At 41.0% G+C, this 14688-nt stretch overlaps 2 protein-coding genes across 3 annotated transcripts in view; both read right to left on the bottom strand.

Moving 5' to 3' along the window:
* LOC311101827 (homeobox protein BarH-like 2) overlaps window positions 1–5429 on the bottom strand; it is a 15178-nt gene extending 9749 nt beyond the window's left edge. The window contains exons 1-2 of one of the 2 annotated variants that reach the window (XM_084143037.1): window positions 4812–5297; window positions 1447–1521 (exon numbers count right to left, since the gene is read on the bottom strand). In XM_084143037.1, coding sequence (XP_083999163.1) covers window positions 1447–1521; window positions 4812–4998 — 262 coding nt within the window. In that variant the 5' untranslated portion in view covers window positions 4999–5297. Of the gene's footprint in view, window positions 1–1446; window positions 1522–4811 lie in introns of both variants that reach the window. The other variant, XM_084143038.1, reaches the window with a different exon arrangement.
* A 5279-nt stretch (window positions 5430–10708) lies between these two features.
* LOC311101699 (RNA-binding protein 7-like) lies at window positions 10709–14423 on the bottom strand. The gene is made up of 5 exons (XM_084142852.1): window positions 14227–14423; window positions 13616–13778; window positions 13430–13511; window positions 13204–13306; window positions 10709–11853 (listed from the first exon to the last, which is right to left on the bottom strand). Exons 1-5 carry the CDS (start codon window positions 14317–14319, stop codon window positions 11467–11469), a joined length of 828 nt encoding a protein of 275 aa, XP_083998978.1. The 5' UTR covers window positions 14320–14423; the 3' UTR covers window positions 10709–11466.
* Between the last annotated feature and the right edge of the window lie 265 nt (window positions 14424–14688).

Here is a 14688-nt window from a genome sequence, read left to right as displayed (position 1 = left end):
AGGGAAAAATCAGACCTCATGGTGACTTTCCACTGACAACTGAGCCGGCTTCCTGAGCCCAGATCTGACACATTGTTGACAAGTGCCAGTGTCAGGTCAATAGTCTACAAATAAACAATTTGTGTAGCAAGGAGAGTGCACTCTGTCCATGCTAAAGCACACTGATATTCTTGACAAACACAATCGGAATGCTCGGACTGGCACATGTGCTTGTGGTAGCCATTACAGAATAAATACTTCCTAATAATAGATAAAGAATAGGCTGTTAGCATTAGATACACACATGCCTGTTTTATCATACAGTATCGATAACGTAATAATTATTGACGTTTAAAAAAAAATGATTTTTTTGTGTTTAAATTAAATTGTATACATAATTTGATGGCTTTGATAATGGCAGCTACTTAGTAGAATAAGTCACCATTTTACTATTTGCAGTGAAATCTCCAGCAACAAGCTCATTGGTTGTTTGATATTTACTCTTTATTTTCTGCACCTTTTCTCTTTGTTTAATTGGATTCCAAGATGATGATTTAATACTTGGTACTCAGAGGCCACATGAACTTACAGTAATATGTATTGTTTTGGGTGTATCATGTGGTGACAGGTCGAGAAGTGTTACATTAGACATTTCTTCACTCAACAGCCATCTTGCCAAGCCAGCCCAAGTCAAACACTGCAGGGATGGGATGGGCAACAGGGTATGCTGCTTTTTAATCTGTTTTAACTCTCACTCCTTTAATTGGAGTCATTCACCTGCTCCTGACAGATCAGACCAGTTAAGTGCTAATTTCAACTCAAGTTTGGGTTTCATGAGATGTTTTGAGGTTTCTAGAATGTTATGTGTAGTGTTGTGGTGCTATTTTATCCATGCTCACAGGCAGTTTTTTCAGATGCGTGCCAATCTGAGGGTGTTGTGTTTCCTGTAAGTGTTAACTAAGTATTTTACGTGAAACACAATCCTGTGAATTTTACCTTTGCATTCGAAAACAGCCTGCAGTGCAATCTACTGTAAAACTGATCTCTTATCTGCCTTGATGCAGAGCTGTGTGTGTGTGTGTGTGTGTGTGTTTGTGTGTGTGAGTGCATGCTTGTGTGCGTCAATGCTTACTTTGTTAACAGAGACAAGATCGTACTCCTCAAGCTAGCCTCATGGTTAATGGCAGGCCTTAATGTCTGTGGTGGATTAGCTGTTAAAATGGGATGAAAACCCTTTGCTCTCCCTGCTTTCTTCCTAAACCCTCAGCAGTGGCGTACGACTATGCTGCAGTACCTGGGCCCCTCGAGGTCCACACCCTCCCATTTGGCCGTTTTTCATCGCGCTGTCATGTGAGATTACACCAGAGTTTATCTTTATCTCTCTCACCTCCTTCCAGAAATCCCACTAAAAGCCTTGCCCTGGGTTCTGCTGAGAGATGAGACTCCAAATGAAATATTGTAACCCACCATTACACTGTTCACTGCTCCCCAGCAAGGTAATGATCTGCTGGAGGTCAGGTCTGTCTAGCAGGTCTTTCGCTCCTGTAGTTTTACAAGGCACAAAACGAGAACAGAGAATAGGGTCAGAGCTCATCAACTGGTTTTACTGTGTACACTGTCATAAGGGCATTTGGTTTGGCATAGGTAAATGGACCATTGTGAAACGTAAAGCAAGGAGCAGAGAGGCGTGATCCGTGACAGACAAAATCATCACAGAGCAGAGGGGGTTGCCGGATCAAAGAGAGGAGTAATCACTTTGTTGACATGTTGAGTGGTCTCTTACTAGTTGATGCCATATTATATCAAGAACAAACAAACATCTTGTCATTTGGGCAAAAGCAATCCAGGCCTCACAGCCTGGTTTGTTGGCTGCCCATCACCACTGTCCTATAGCAGACTCTACTGGTAACTGCTGGAGCAGAAGCTCCACACTGAGGGAATGTATTAATAATAATAATAATATGCCATTTAGCAGACGCTTTTATCCAAAGCGACTTACAGTCATGCGTGCATACAATGTAGACTCCATTTTCACTGATGGGGACCACAGTGGGCCAATGGACTTTAACTGGCTCTGGGCCTATAAGCCTGCCAGCTTCTATATTGAGCGTTACAAGCCATTGAAGTGCAGGACTATACTGTGTCTCACACCCCCTCAGCTAAGTGGTGGGTACTGGGTAGTAATATGTGGACTGGTTACTCTATCCATCCGTCACAGGGTTGCCAAACCCTTTACAGTGCCCTCTAGCACACACCCAAACCCCACATTGCCTGCTATTTATATCGTTGTCGCTGTCATCATCAAATTGCAACGGCTATTATTTCATAGTTTAGGCAATTATCATAATGATTACTTGAGAGAGCAGTAGTCAATGTTGTTTTGACTCAAAACAGCAGGATAACCCATTAAGAATGGATTTAGAAATTCTGCTGCATTTGAGGGAAAGAAATGTGTTAGTCTTTCAGGCCAAATGGTTTTTAGGGAAATTAGTTTGTCACTTTCCTGTATAATTATGTATAATTACAACACAATGGTGGAAGCTTTTATGACTGACTGCAGATCAACAGTAATTGTGTGGAAATCACAGTTATTAAACCATGATAAATGGGAAGAAAAAGGAGTTGATGTTGATGATGATTTAGAGAAATCAAGTGCTAAGTTAGATGTTTTGTGAACAAAGCATTATCTGACCGGCTAAGCAAGTGAGACAGCATCCAAATAGATTGTCTTCACACTTTGTGGCAATGTTTTGTTTTGTTGCTTTTTCAAATCTGCTTGTAATGATTAAGGATGAACATGCAATCATTATTTTATGCACTAATTACTTGTTTTGATTGGCCTTTTGGAATACTGAATGAAGAATGAACTTAGTCTTCCTCACTGAAACAGTTGGATCAAGCACAGGTAGCCCATGAATGTATGTTGTTGAGATGACAATTGCAATGAATCTCTCTTCACAAAGCAACATACTTCTATGAATAAAGGTCATTGGGGCTGACTTGCACACTTTATCACCATACTGTAAACGTTCATGGTGTTTGCACAAGCAACTGTAGTGTCAGGTGGACAAATGTCCATCAATGATGACATACTAACCTTGCCCTTAACCACCATGTACCTGCCCTCACCAATATCAAACCGTGGAACTCTGGCCACATCCTGCACCCCCATATACCCAGAAAATGAGTTGGATAGAGAGCATTGCCCATGCTTCGGAAAATGCAAAGCGGCAGCAGTAAAAGTCATTAGGCAAGGCTCTGGGTTTAGCACTGTGCCCACATTAATCCTTGTGAATGAGGACAAGTGGCCTAGTGGTTACGGCTCTAGAAACCAAAAGCCTGCTGTTTCAACTAAGTGCAGGGTTGGTTGTTGTGTGTTCTGAGTTCATGTGTCTTTTGTCAGAAGATAATATGCTAAGTTGACAGTGTCAACATAATTCATGGGGAATCAGGTTTCACCTTACAAACCGCCTTGATCACCACACTGGGGCTTGGTTCAACCTGTATCTTTAACATAAACGACTGATAATGATCACAATATCAGAGTAATTACATTTCTGTCATTTAGCAGACACTCTTATCCAGAGCGACTTACAGTTAGTGAGTGCATATATTTTCATACTGGCCCCCCGTGGGAAACGAACCCACAACCCTGGCGTTGCAAGTGCCATGCTCTACCAACTGAGCTACAGGGGACTATATTAGACTAATAATTTTGACTGATTCAAGGAATTTGCTGATTGCTTTTGAGACAGTATATTGAGGTAGTCTTGCATAACTTTCATTGGCCCTATTACATTATGTTTTATTTGTGAATGAAATTATATGGAAATGACAGTTAAACTGTGAAATAATGTTTTCAATTGGAAAAGGGTTAAAACCTTTCTGCTGTTGTAAAAGGAAATTAAAACTGTCAAGTCTATCAAATAGGTTACAACACTTTAGTGGTCTACATTACATCTACTGTACCTGTTGCATTTATTTGGTGCGCTTGATTTCGTTATTTCACAGATTAAAGTTACATGAGAAATCCCTGTAAATAACAGGCTATCACAAGAGTAATCACCATAACATAGACCTTTGATGAATATAGATAGCAGGCCTAACACGAATATAACGGTGCACCATGAGTACAAGTGCGGACAGTGGCCTGAATTAACTTTACATATGGTCCATCGCTATAGTGCTCCTCTTGCACAGGTAAACTTATATTTTAGTCATTTAGCAGATGCTCTTATCCAGAGCGACTTACAGTTAGTGAGTGCATACATTTTCATACTGCCCCCCCGTGGGAAACAAACCCACAACCCTGGCGTTGCAAGCGCAATGCTCTACCAACTGAGCTACAGGGGACTTCAACATTAATTGACAATCATGACGTCTAACGTGATTCTGAACCTGTCCCTGTTCATTATTTGCTAATATTAGCGATGTATCGAACAGAAAGTCATGCAAATGCAGCTCAATTTCTTTACAGATGTTAATTGACATGTAACAGATTCTGCACAGGTGTGTTGCGCCATGGTATGGTCTCTATTCCCGATTGATTGATGCAAGTTATTTTGTCAATACTCTTAATAAAACCATTAGCCTTATGTATTTCGTGATATGAGTAGACCCATGATGGACGACTGCCTGAACGTTACAGAAGAATAAGAAGAACATGCCTAACAACTCACTTTGTTCATGATAAACAAAATCAGATGTAGTTTTAATACAATAATGATTAGCATTAACTGCATGCATAGCAATATTAGATATAAACCATTAACACCATTAAGCATTCATCAGCATCCCTTGATTTGACTGAGAGTTCAAGCATTTCCACTTACCCGAACATGAGTGTAGAGGTTTAGGCCTAACGATGAGTGAAGGACATACTGAGTAAAGAGAAAGTTTCTCAAAGTAATCACAAGTTTCCTTGGAAAGAATTTCGTCAATCATAAAAGTCTTGTAACGACGCCTGGCTGCTTTCAGCTGCCCGGAGGATGAGAGTCTCAACTCGGCTTGACAGTGCATGATGTCCCGATGTGCTTGGCTTTCGCACTGTGCCCAAATACTAGTTCAAAATGTCCAAATGAAACCAGTTCAAACTTGAGAGTCTTCAAGCTAATTCGTGTTATTGATGCATTTTAGTCGTCCGTTTTCCGAACAGGCTTGCTTTGTTCTATCCCTGGCCGTACTAACTGCAGTAGCCTTCAACTTGAGCCGCGCAGTGCGTTTCAGATTGGTTATTATGAACAATGTGCCCGGACGCGCTGCTATATATAAACGTTCTCCCCACACACATCTTTACTGCAGGACACTCCAGATGTCTCTCTCTCTCTCTCTCTCTCTCTCTCTCTCTCTCTCTCTCTCTCTCTCTCTCTCTCTCTCTCTCTCTCTCTCTCTCTCTCTCTCTCTCTCTCTCTCTCTCTCAGACAGACAGACACACTCTCTCTCGCTCTCTCTCTCTCTCTCTCTCTCTCTCTCAGACAGACAGACACACTCTCTCTCGCTCTCTCAGAGCAGCCCAAACCGGTCTCGCTCCTTTGTTCTTCCCTATATCCACTCTAATTGCACAAGGCTTTCAAAAACTTTACAGTAGTAACATTGGCCATATTATACAATATTTCAGATGATCATTGGAGGTATTATTATTATTATTATTGCCATTATTAGTATCTGCTGTGTTAGGCCTAACCTTTTAGCAGCGAATTATTGTGTTCATATTATTCCTCGAACATCAATAGGACTACTGATTTTGAGACGCACCTCTCAAACTCAGAAATGCACTGTAATAGAGAAGTGTGTAGCCTATAAATAGACTGGATTTAAATGTTTGGTAATACAAAAGCATGATATTTTGTCAAACGCTTCAGGCCTATTATGTTAGGCCGAACTGGTGGGATTAAAATCAATGTATAGGTAAGCTATGTATGAATGAATGTAGGCTATTTAATGCATTTGGGCTCACATTATTATTGTAATTGCTATTCTTTAAAAGCTATTAAGGGATAAGAACAACGACTATAAACGACTATATACTAACTAGTGGGATTCAAATTAATGTATAGGTAGGCTACGTATGAATTAATGTATTTAATGCATTTGGGTTTACACATGAATTAAAAACATATTATTATTGTAATAGCTATTATTTAAAAGCAATTAAGGGATAAGAAAATCAACTATAAACGACTATAAACTAACAGTAACAGTAAACGTATTTTGCAGTGCAACCCTGCTTTCGGACTTATTGCAGCAGGTTGGTATTCTTCCTTCTTGAAAGAGTTGAAAGAGGAACTTTTGTAGCGTTTGTAATTTTCTTATGCACTTGTTTTTCGATCGTGTTTTTCTACTACAATTTTACTTTCGTAGCCTAATACAATAACACACTAACGGTCATTTTTTTAAATGGTATTTGTATTGAATGATAATTATTTTATTGTTGTTATTGTGCCGTTATTTGTTTGGTTATTTGTTTATTATGCCGTTATAACGATTTGTAGTCCTATTTGTCAACGAATTTAACGTTAAAACCAAAATGTTATGGCATGGATATATTTTCAAGGTGAGTAAACAACCGACATTTCAAACATAAAGATTCAAACATAACGATGTGGTTTAAGTAACCTTATGTTCCTTTTTACTTGACAATAAAAATGACGTCATTCAAAGATGCATTATTAACCCTCAATTTAACTTCTGGCTTTATTACTACCAAGTGTTGTCAAATACCTACTGGCTATAAGATAATAACTGCCTAAAAGCGAAAACCTTCTCTATTTTACAATGACGTGCGGAGAGGACCAGGCAATTACTGTTTCGTTTATGTCTGTGGGTAACTGTCAAGACATAGGCCTACTGTCTTTCACATTTCAACTTTTGGGTCTTGAAAAGTAAAGTTAAATAATAGCATCTAGATTACGTAATTGTTGCACCAGGAAATAAACTGTTGTAGGCTATATTTTCGTCAACTGCAGGGCCATCGAAATAATTATACAGAATGGGCCTAAGCGCTGATAAATCAGCAGGCCTAGAGAAAAACATTGCATTTTAATGGTGCGTCTTATATGACCCTGCAACAGTTTAGGCCTTTGTCAGAAATAGTTATATCGGTGACTGAGAACAATACACCAACCGACTAAAATGTCCAATAATACAACCTATTATCTTACTCATGAAGTGAGTTAATTAATATCAACGCGCAAAAGTCCACTATAACCTATTTTTAATGACTAGTTACAGATACAAGGGAAATGAGTAATCACTCACACACTAGTTGACAAGTGTGATTCCTTAGATGCCAGGCTGCATATTTTCCGTATATTTTCAGGGGCTTCGTTTTGGTTGGACGAGGAAACTGCAACAGCGCTCCACGTTTGCTCTCAGTGGAACCTTTAAAAGGTATTCAAAAAAGTAGCATAAACTGAGATTTTAACTAAATATATATAATTCAAAGTTACAGATATGCTATAATGAAAATGTAGGCTAGTAGATCACCCGATTGCTTTCCTGAAACGGCTCAGATAACCATTTACTGAACTCAATGTGCACTTCAAAGGGCATGATGTTCATTTCAGATGGCTCATTTTATTGTGTGTTTAAGGAGAGGAGAGACCACAGCAGCAGTAACCTCAAAGAGGATAGTGTCAAGTTTACACTTTGAAATGGTGGCCTGAACAGAAATAATTATATTTTTTCCCAAGCCGTGGAGGTAAATATAACTCACTGCAGACCCTATGTAGATTACAGCCGCTATGTTCAAAGTGTGAAGGATTATGGTGAGGAAACATGGAGCTCTGCATGTGAAAGCTTGGGCTCTTTGGCTTGATCAAAGGGAGAAGATGAGAACAACTGTGAGAGGCTAGAGGGAGGGGGTGGGGGCAAATGGGGTTTGGATACTTTGGCACCAATGAACCCTGCAAACTGAGTGCAAGGATCCAGGGTGGTGGAAGCAGGCTCCTGGGCTGCAAGGAAGGAAGGGAGGGGGTTGGTGGATCATTTTATGGATGTGCTTCTATATACAAGGGCATCATGAACCCCAAAAAAAAGGTTTCCTGAGCTGAAATAAAAGATCCAAGAAATGTTCCATACGCACAAAAAACATATTTCTCTCAAATGTTGAGCAGAAATTTATTTAAATCCCTGTTAGTGAGCATTTCTGCTTTGCCAAGATAATCCATCCACCTGACAGGTGTGGCATATCAAGAAGCTGATTAAACAGTATGTTAATTACACAGGTGCACCTTGTGCTGGGGACAATAAAAGGCCACTCTAAAATGTGCAGTTTTGTCATACAACACAATGCAACAGATGTCTCAAGTTTTGAGGGAGCGTGCAATTGGCGTACTGACTAGAGGAATGTCCACTAGAGCTGTTGCCAGATAATTGAATGTTAATTTGTGTCTCCTGAGTGGCGCAGTGGTCTAAGGCACTGCATCGCAGTGCTAACTGTGCCACTAGAGATCCTGGTTCGAATCCAGGCTCTGTTGCAGCCGGCCGCGACCGGGAGACTCATGGGCGGCGCACAATTGGCCCAGCGTCGTCCAGGGTAGGGGAGGGAATGGCCGGCAGGGATGTAGCTCAGTTGATAGAGCATGGTGTTTGCAACGCCAGGGTTGTGGTTTCGATTCCCACGGGGGGCCAGTATAAAAAGATATGTATTCACTAACTGTAAGTCGCTCTGGATAAGAGCGTCTGCTAAATGATGTAAATGTAATTTCTCTACCATAAGCCGCCTCCAATGTTGTTTTAGAGAATTTGGCAGTACGTCCAACTGGCCTCACAACCGCAGACCACGTGTAACCACGCCAGCCCAGGACCTCCACATCCGGCTTCTTCACTTGCGGGATCGTCTGAGACCAGCCACCCGGACAGCTGACGAAACTGAAGAGTATTTCTGTCTGTAATAAAAACGTATTCTGATTGGCTGGGCCTGGCTCCCAAGTGGGTGGGCCTATGCCCTCCCATGGCTGCGCCCCTGCCCAGTCGTGAAATCCATAGATTAGGGTCTAATTTATTTATTTCAATTCACTGATTTCCTTATATGAACTGTGTCAGTAAAATCGTTGAAATTGTTGCATGTTACGTTTATATTTTTGTTCAGTATACGTGAGGATGGCTGATCCAGCCCCATTCATAAATTAGAGCATTTTGAATTTTTAAAACACCTGAAACTGCTTTTTCCTGCAATCTGGAGCCATAATCATTATACTTAATCTCATGTAAAAAATGTTTATTTTTCTGCATATCTAAGCATACTTCTTGAGCTGTCTGTATACTCTTGACTGGTGGTTATTTTATTTAAAGAAACTAAATATGCTTCTCTGCAAAAATCTGGGTAAAAGTTTGAAAGGAATGTGTGTCTTACTCAGCACATTTAGTAATGGTTTGCTTTTCTAAAGTCTACCAACCTTGCCAGTAGGCATGCCAGCTAAAATAGTTAGACAAGCTAGCTACTCTAACTTGATTGATAGCCTGAAATTGATTATTGGTAGCTAGTTATGAAGTTGTGAACCTATCTGGGCTAGCTAAAGCAAACTTTATAACATTGCTAGGTGGCTAGTAGTATTACAGAGAAACGTTTCAATTAGTTATTTATTTTTTAAACAGGACAAATCTGAGGCAGTACGTACCTCTGTGCCCCCTATGGGCATGACACCTCCGTCTATAAAAGTCCACACAGGAGCGGCCACTGAGTGGGCCTCTAATCCGGCCGCTCTAGGGCTAGAGACGCCAAGCAGATCAATCAATTAAAACATTTAGGCCCCAGCCAGCACGGGTAATTACGGCCTTCCCGGTACTGCCTGTGAAAAGGGAAGTGAGGATCCTCTTCATTAGACCCACTTCCAAGCATCAGGGTGCAATCTGACACTTGCCAGATTATAAGCAAGACAAAGGGTTTAGTGTAGTGGGTGAAAATGCACCTCCACTTTTGGACCCAGAGCTTTGTTGGGGATGTACATGTTGATACACAACGAGAGCCGTTGTTAGTGGCCTAAGCACTTTCGGAAGGGTATATTATGACCTCAAAGTAGACTTTAAGGGATTTCGGCAGGCACTTTGTTGTAAGCAACCCTTGGTACAGGCAACACAGGGGCATCACATACAGCAGGGCCACTAATTGTAACATGAGATCCCAAGCCTGGGTTGAAAAAATGACCAATGGGGAACTAATTCCATGGCTGAACAATAGTTTAAAATCATATCCAAAGGATACCGGGCTTTAGAGCTATAGCCTATGATATCAAGTTTGTATAAATCAGCAATTACACCTAATTTGGTTGCGCAAGTGATGAAAAAGTGACACTTCTAGGCTATACGTCAACAATATGATTGTTCCACCATCTTGACAATAGCTAGGTTGCACTGAATGTAAAGAGAATATACATATTTATCACCTTATGTAGAACGGTTAGGTGATGGAACTTAAGCCGTCACTTGAATGAGCATTCTAAATAGACAGAGTAGGCTACAGATGATCAGTTGGCTTGGTTATCTTCGTCTCCTAATTGATTCAATAAAGGGGTGTGTATGGCGCCACCTGCAGATTACTTTCTAACCCACTGCACAAGCATATTGGTTACACATGAGCCATTTTTAGAGACAGCAGAGGAGCCAGGCATGTGTTTGTGCATAACTGCATGTAGTAGCATTAACATACAACAGTTGGATGGAAAAAGTACCATTAGTATCAACATTTTGTAGTAATGCTTTTCCTGTAAACAGAAGACTACAAAAAGTGTGGACCAAAAACATTTTATGAAAATATCTAGTTTCACATGTACATGGAATCTGCTGGTAAGGTATTCTCAAACTAATGAAAAGACACTAACGAAAAAAATCACATTTTCAATTTAACGTTGCTGGTGGAATTAGATTACATAGCTGAAACATACTGAAATAGCTCCTAAGGTTGTTGTTTTTTACTTAATACCTGAGCAATTTCCCTCTAAAAACAGTTGAGCACCATTCCTTGTAGAAAGGAAATTTGCACGGTAATACCAATTCTTGATAAACACAGCGCATCTTTTCAAACATAAAAACCAAATGGAAAACCTCACCTTCAAAAAGGTATAATTAATAGTCTAGAATGATCTGTTTTTATAGATTTAACAAATCCCCAGGGGACGGTATAAAAATCTATTTCATCCCCAATAAAAACAATTAAATTCTTCACAATAAAACAATTGTGGAAAACCTCACAGGTAGAAAATAAATAACCAATCAATATTTTGTTTACTTGGACACAGTCCAGGGCATTTTAAAATTGTCAATATCATCCTAAACATATGACTAACCAATTGTAAAAAAAAATGAAAAAAATGCATCTCCTGAGCATGACATTTTGTTTTTTTCTCTGAATATAAATTCATAATTCTGTTTTGATCAGGATATACACAATGAGTATGCGACAAAAATCTGTAAAATAATAAAAATAAAATAAAGTCCTTTAAAAAGTGAAAAATATTCACAATACTGTTCTTAAATTCCCATAGTGCTTCAGTATCGTCTCCACCGGCCATCTCTGGAGCCATCCCTCCACCTGTCATCTCTGCTACGGACGCCTCCGCTGCTCCCGCTCCTGTCATCATGGTTATAGTGTTCACCTCGCTGGTTATCTTGCTGGCTGCGATGGTGGCGGTTGGAACCGGTGTCATCAGAGCCTCCTGGGTACCGCTGGTCCCTGCCGTAGTGGCTGCTGCTGTCCTGCTGGTACCCCTGCCTGTTGCCTCGCTGTGAGGAGCTGTCCTGTTTCCAGGACCCACCACCACTCTGTGGCTGTAGCTGTTGTGGTGGTGGCTGCCCCAAAAGCCCAATGCCGCCGGCTGCGAAGCCTCCATTCACCCCCTGGAGGTGCTGCATCTGGAGCTGCCACATGTTGTTCATCTGTTGAAAGGGCCCAAAGAGAATCACTTTTACTGATCCATGTAGACTGGTTAAAATGTTCATGACAACTGGTTAAATGTTCATGACACATAGCTATGTAGTCAAGTTTGTATTCTACACAGGATACACATGGTACAGTCGTGGTCAAAAGTTTTGAGAATGACACAAATACTAATTTTCACAAAGTCTGCTGCCTCAGTTTTAATGATGGCAATTTGCATATATTCCAGAATGTCATGAAGACTGATCAGATGAATTACAAAGTCCCTCTTTGCCATGAAAATGAACTTAATCCCCCAAAAAACATTTCCACTGCATTTCAGCCCTGCCAAAAAAGGACCAGCTGCCATCATGTCAGTGATTCTCTCGTTAACACAGTTGAGAGTGTTGACGAGGACAAGGCTGGAGATCACTGTCATGCTGATTGAGTTAGAATAACTGACTGGAAGCTTTAAAAGGAGGGTGGCGCTTGAAATCATTGTTAATCCTCTGTTAACCATGGTTACCTGCAAGGAAACATGTGCCGTCATCATTGCTTTGCACAAAAAGGGCTTCACAGGCAAGGATATTGCTGCTAGTAAGATTGCACCTAAATCAACCATTTATCGGATCATCAAGAACTTCAAGGAGTGAGGTTCAATTGTTGTGAAGGCGTCGTCAGGGCGCCCAAGAAAGTCCAACAAGCGCCAGGACGTCTCCTAAAGTTGATTCAGCTGCGGGATCGGGGCACCACCAGTGTAGAGCTTGCTCAGGAATGGCAGCAGACAGGTGTGAGTGCATCTGCACGCATAGTGAGGCGAAGACTTTTGGAGGATGGCCTGGTGTCAAGAAGGGCAGCAAAGAAGCCACTTCTCTCCAGGAAAAACATCAGGGACAGACTGATATTCTGCAAAAGGTACAGGGATTGGACTGCTGAGGACTGGGGTAAAGTCATTTTCTCTGATGAATCCCCTTTCCGATTGTTTGGGGCATCTGGAAAACACCTTGTCCGGAGAAGACAAGGTGAGCGCTACCATCAGTCCTGTAGTCCCCTGTAGCTCAGTTGGTAGAGCATGGCGCTTGCAACGCCAGGGTTGTGGGTTTGTTTCCCACGGGGGGGCAGTATGAAACATTTATGCATTCACTAACTAAGTCGCTCTGGATAAGAGCGTCTGCTAAATGACTAAAATGTAAATGTAATGCCAACAGTAAAGCATCCTGAGACCACGACTGTACACAGTAGAATTAAATGCTTACTTGCAGGTTCACATGTCAACAATGTGACATAAGGGTCACTACTGGAGATGAGGACAGTGTGTAATTGAATGGCTTGACAAGCGTAATGGTCAGTGTGGATGGCAGTAAGCTCACCATGGCCTGTCTCTGCAGACTTTCAGGAGAGGAGAAGGACCTCTGGATGTGCTGAGAGGGTGAAAATGATGGGGAGCCTATCTGGTCTGGGCTCTTGTCATACCTGCACAAGAAACATGTCAAATCCATATCAACTACAGACGAATAGAGAGGCTATTGACGCACAAAAACATCCAACATATGCATACTAACATTGTTTTGAAGGAATTTGCATGTTACAACATACCTGCCCGCAGACCCATGTGGATTGGGAGTATTCACAGGGCTTTGATTCTGGGAGTTCCCTGGACTGTTAATGTGACTGCTTCCTGTAAATATGTATTGAAAGAATGACAGTTCAGTTGCAGGCAGACCCAAATGAACCATTAGCGAGTCAATTCATATGACTTGTAAGGGGTTTACTTTAGTTTACCTGCTCTGAACTGTACTTTGAGAGTTCTTCCAAATAGAGTTGCCCCATTGAGCAGGTTCATGCCATAGGGAACGGACACCTCATGTTTGAAACAGACAAATCCAAACGCTTTCTGTTTTCCATCATTGTCTTTTGGGATTTTCACTTTGAACAAAGGTCCTGCCTGCATCAAAGAGAAAACACAAAACAGAAGATGAGAACACAACTGTAAAATCAAAGTTCGCCAGTTTGCTCGCGGACTTTGAGATGTTCTAGTTCTGGTCCACGCGCATGTTTCGGATCTGCACTGTTAGCTCCATGCGCATCTGGTTTAGTGTATTGGAGTAACAAAACCATGCGCGCGGGGTGATGTGTTACTGTAAAAGGCGACATACGATGGACCAGACCTATATATGCGCTCGCTAATATAGATAGCTAACTAACGTCGTTGCTATAAACGACTACTTAGTTAGCTAAGGAGGAATTAACTATATTGACCTGGATAGCTAGATAATTACGGACCAGAAGCTTCCTGAGCAAAAGTATTTGTCGAATACTGAGAAAGTATCGCAAATACTTTAGCTAGCTAACGTTAGCCAACGAAGCTAGCTAGTTCAAAGCTAGTACTGCACCTGTAAAAATAGCTCGAATAAAAGTTCCTCCGTCACGTTTGGATCCAAATTTCCAACAAAGAGAGTCCTGTCTGTTTCATCCGCTACTCCCATCTCGTTTTAATTATACCAAATGCACTTTATCGGGATGTAAATTTGTAAACAGATGGCAATGCTGCGATATTTATAAAGGAGGTCCCGTGGTACGGCCGTAAAGCAAAACGGCCGTAATTCCTTAGCTGAGTTGCAATAACCATATTATTTTTACGACATATGTCCTTGAGCTCCAGTAAAAAAAGGGCATGCCATCAAATAACATGTAATTAGTTGAGTACACATGAGCCTGGACCCCATTAGGCTTCCTGTTACGTTTTCACTAAATGTTACAATATGCTGATCAGTAACACACAATAAACAGTTAATAGTAAGAAAAGTAGCCTTGGTGAGAGCTTTCTTTTTTAAATGATCAGCTTTCTATACTCA

Source organism: Coregonus lavaretus (assembly GCF_964263955.1).
Source record: "Coregonus lavaretus genome assembly, chromosome: 26".
NCBI classification, from domain to species: domain Eukaryota; kingdom Metazoa; phylum Chordata; class Actinopteri; order Salmoniformes; family Salmonidae; genus Coregonus; species Coregonus lavaretus.
The sequence above is the reverse complement of the archived record's forward strand: the minus strand, read 5'-3'. Positions and strand labels throughout refer to the sequence as shown.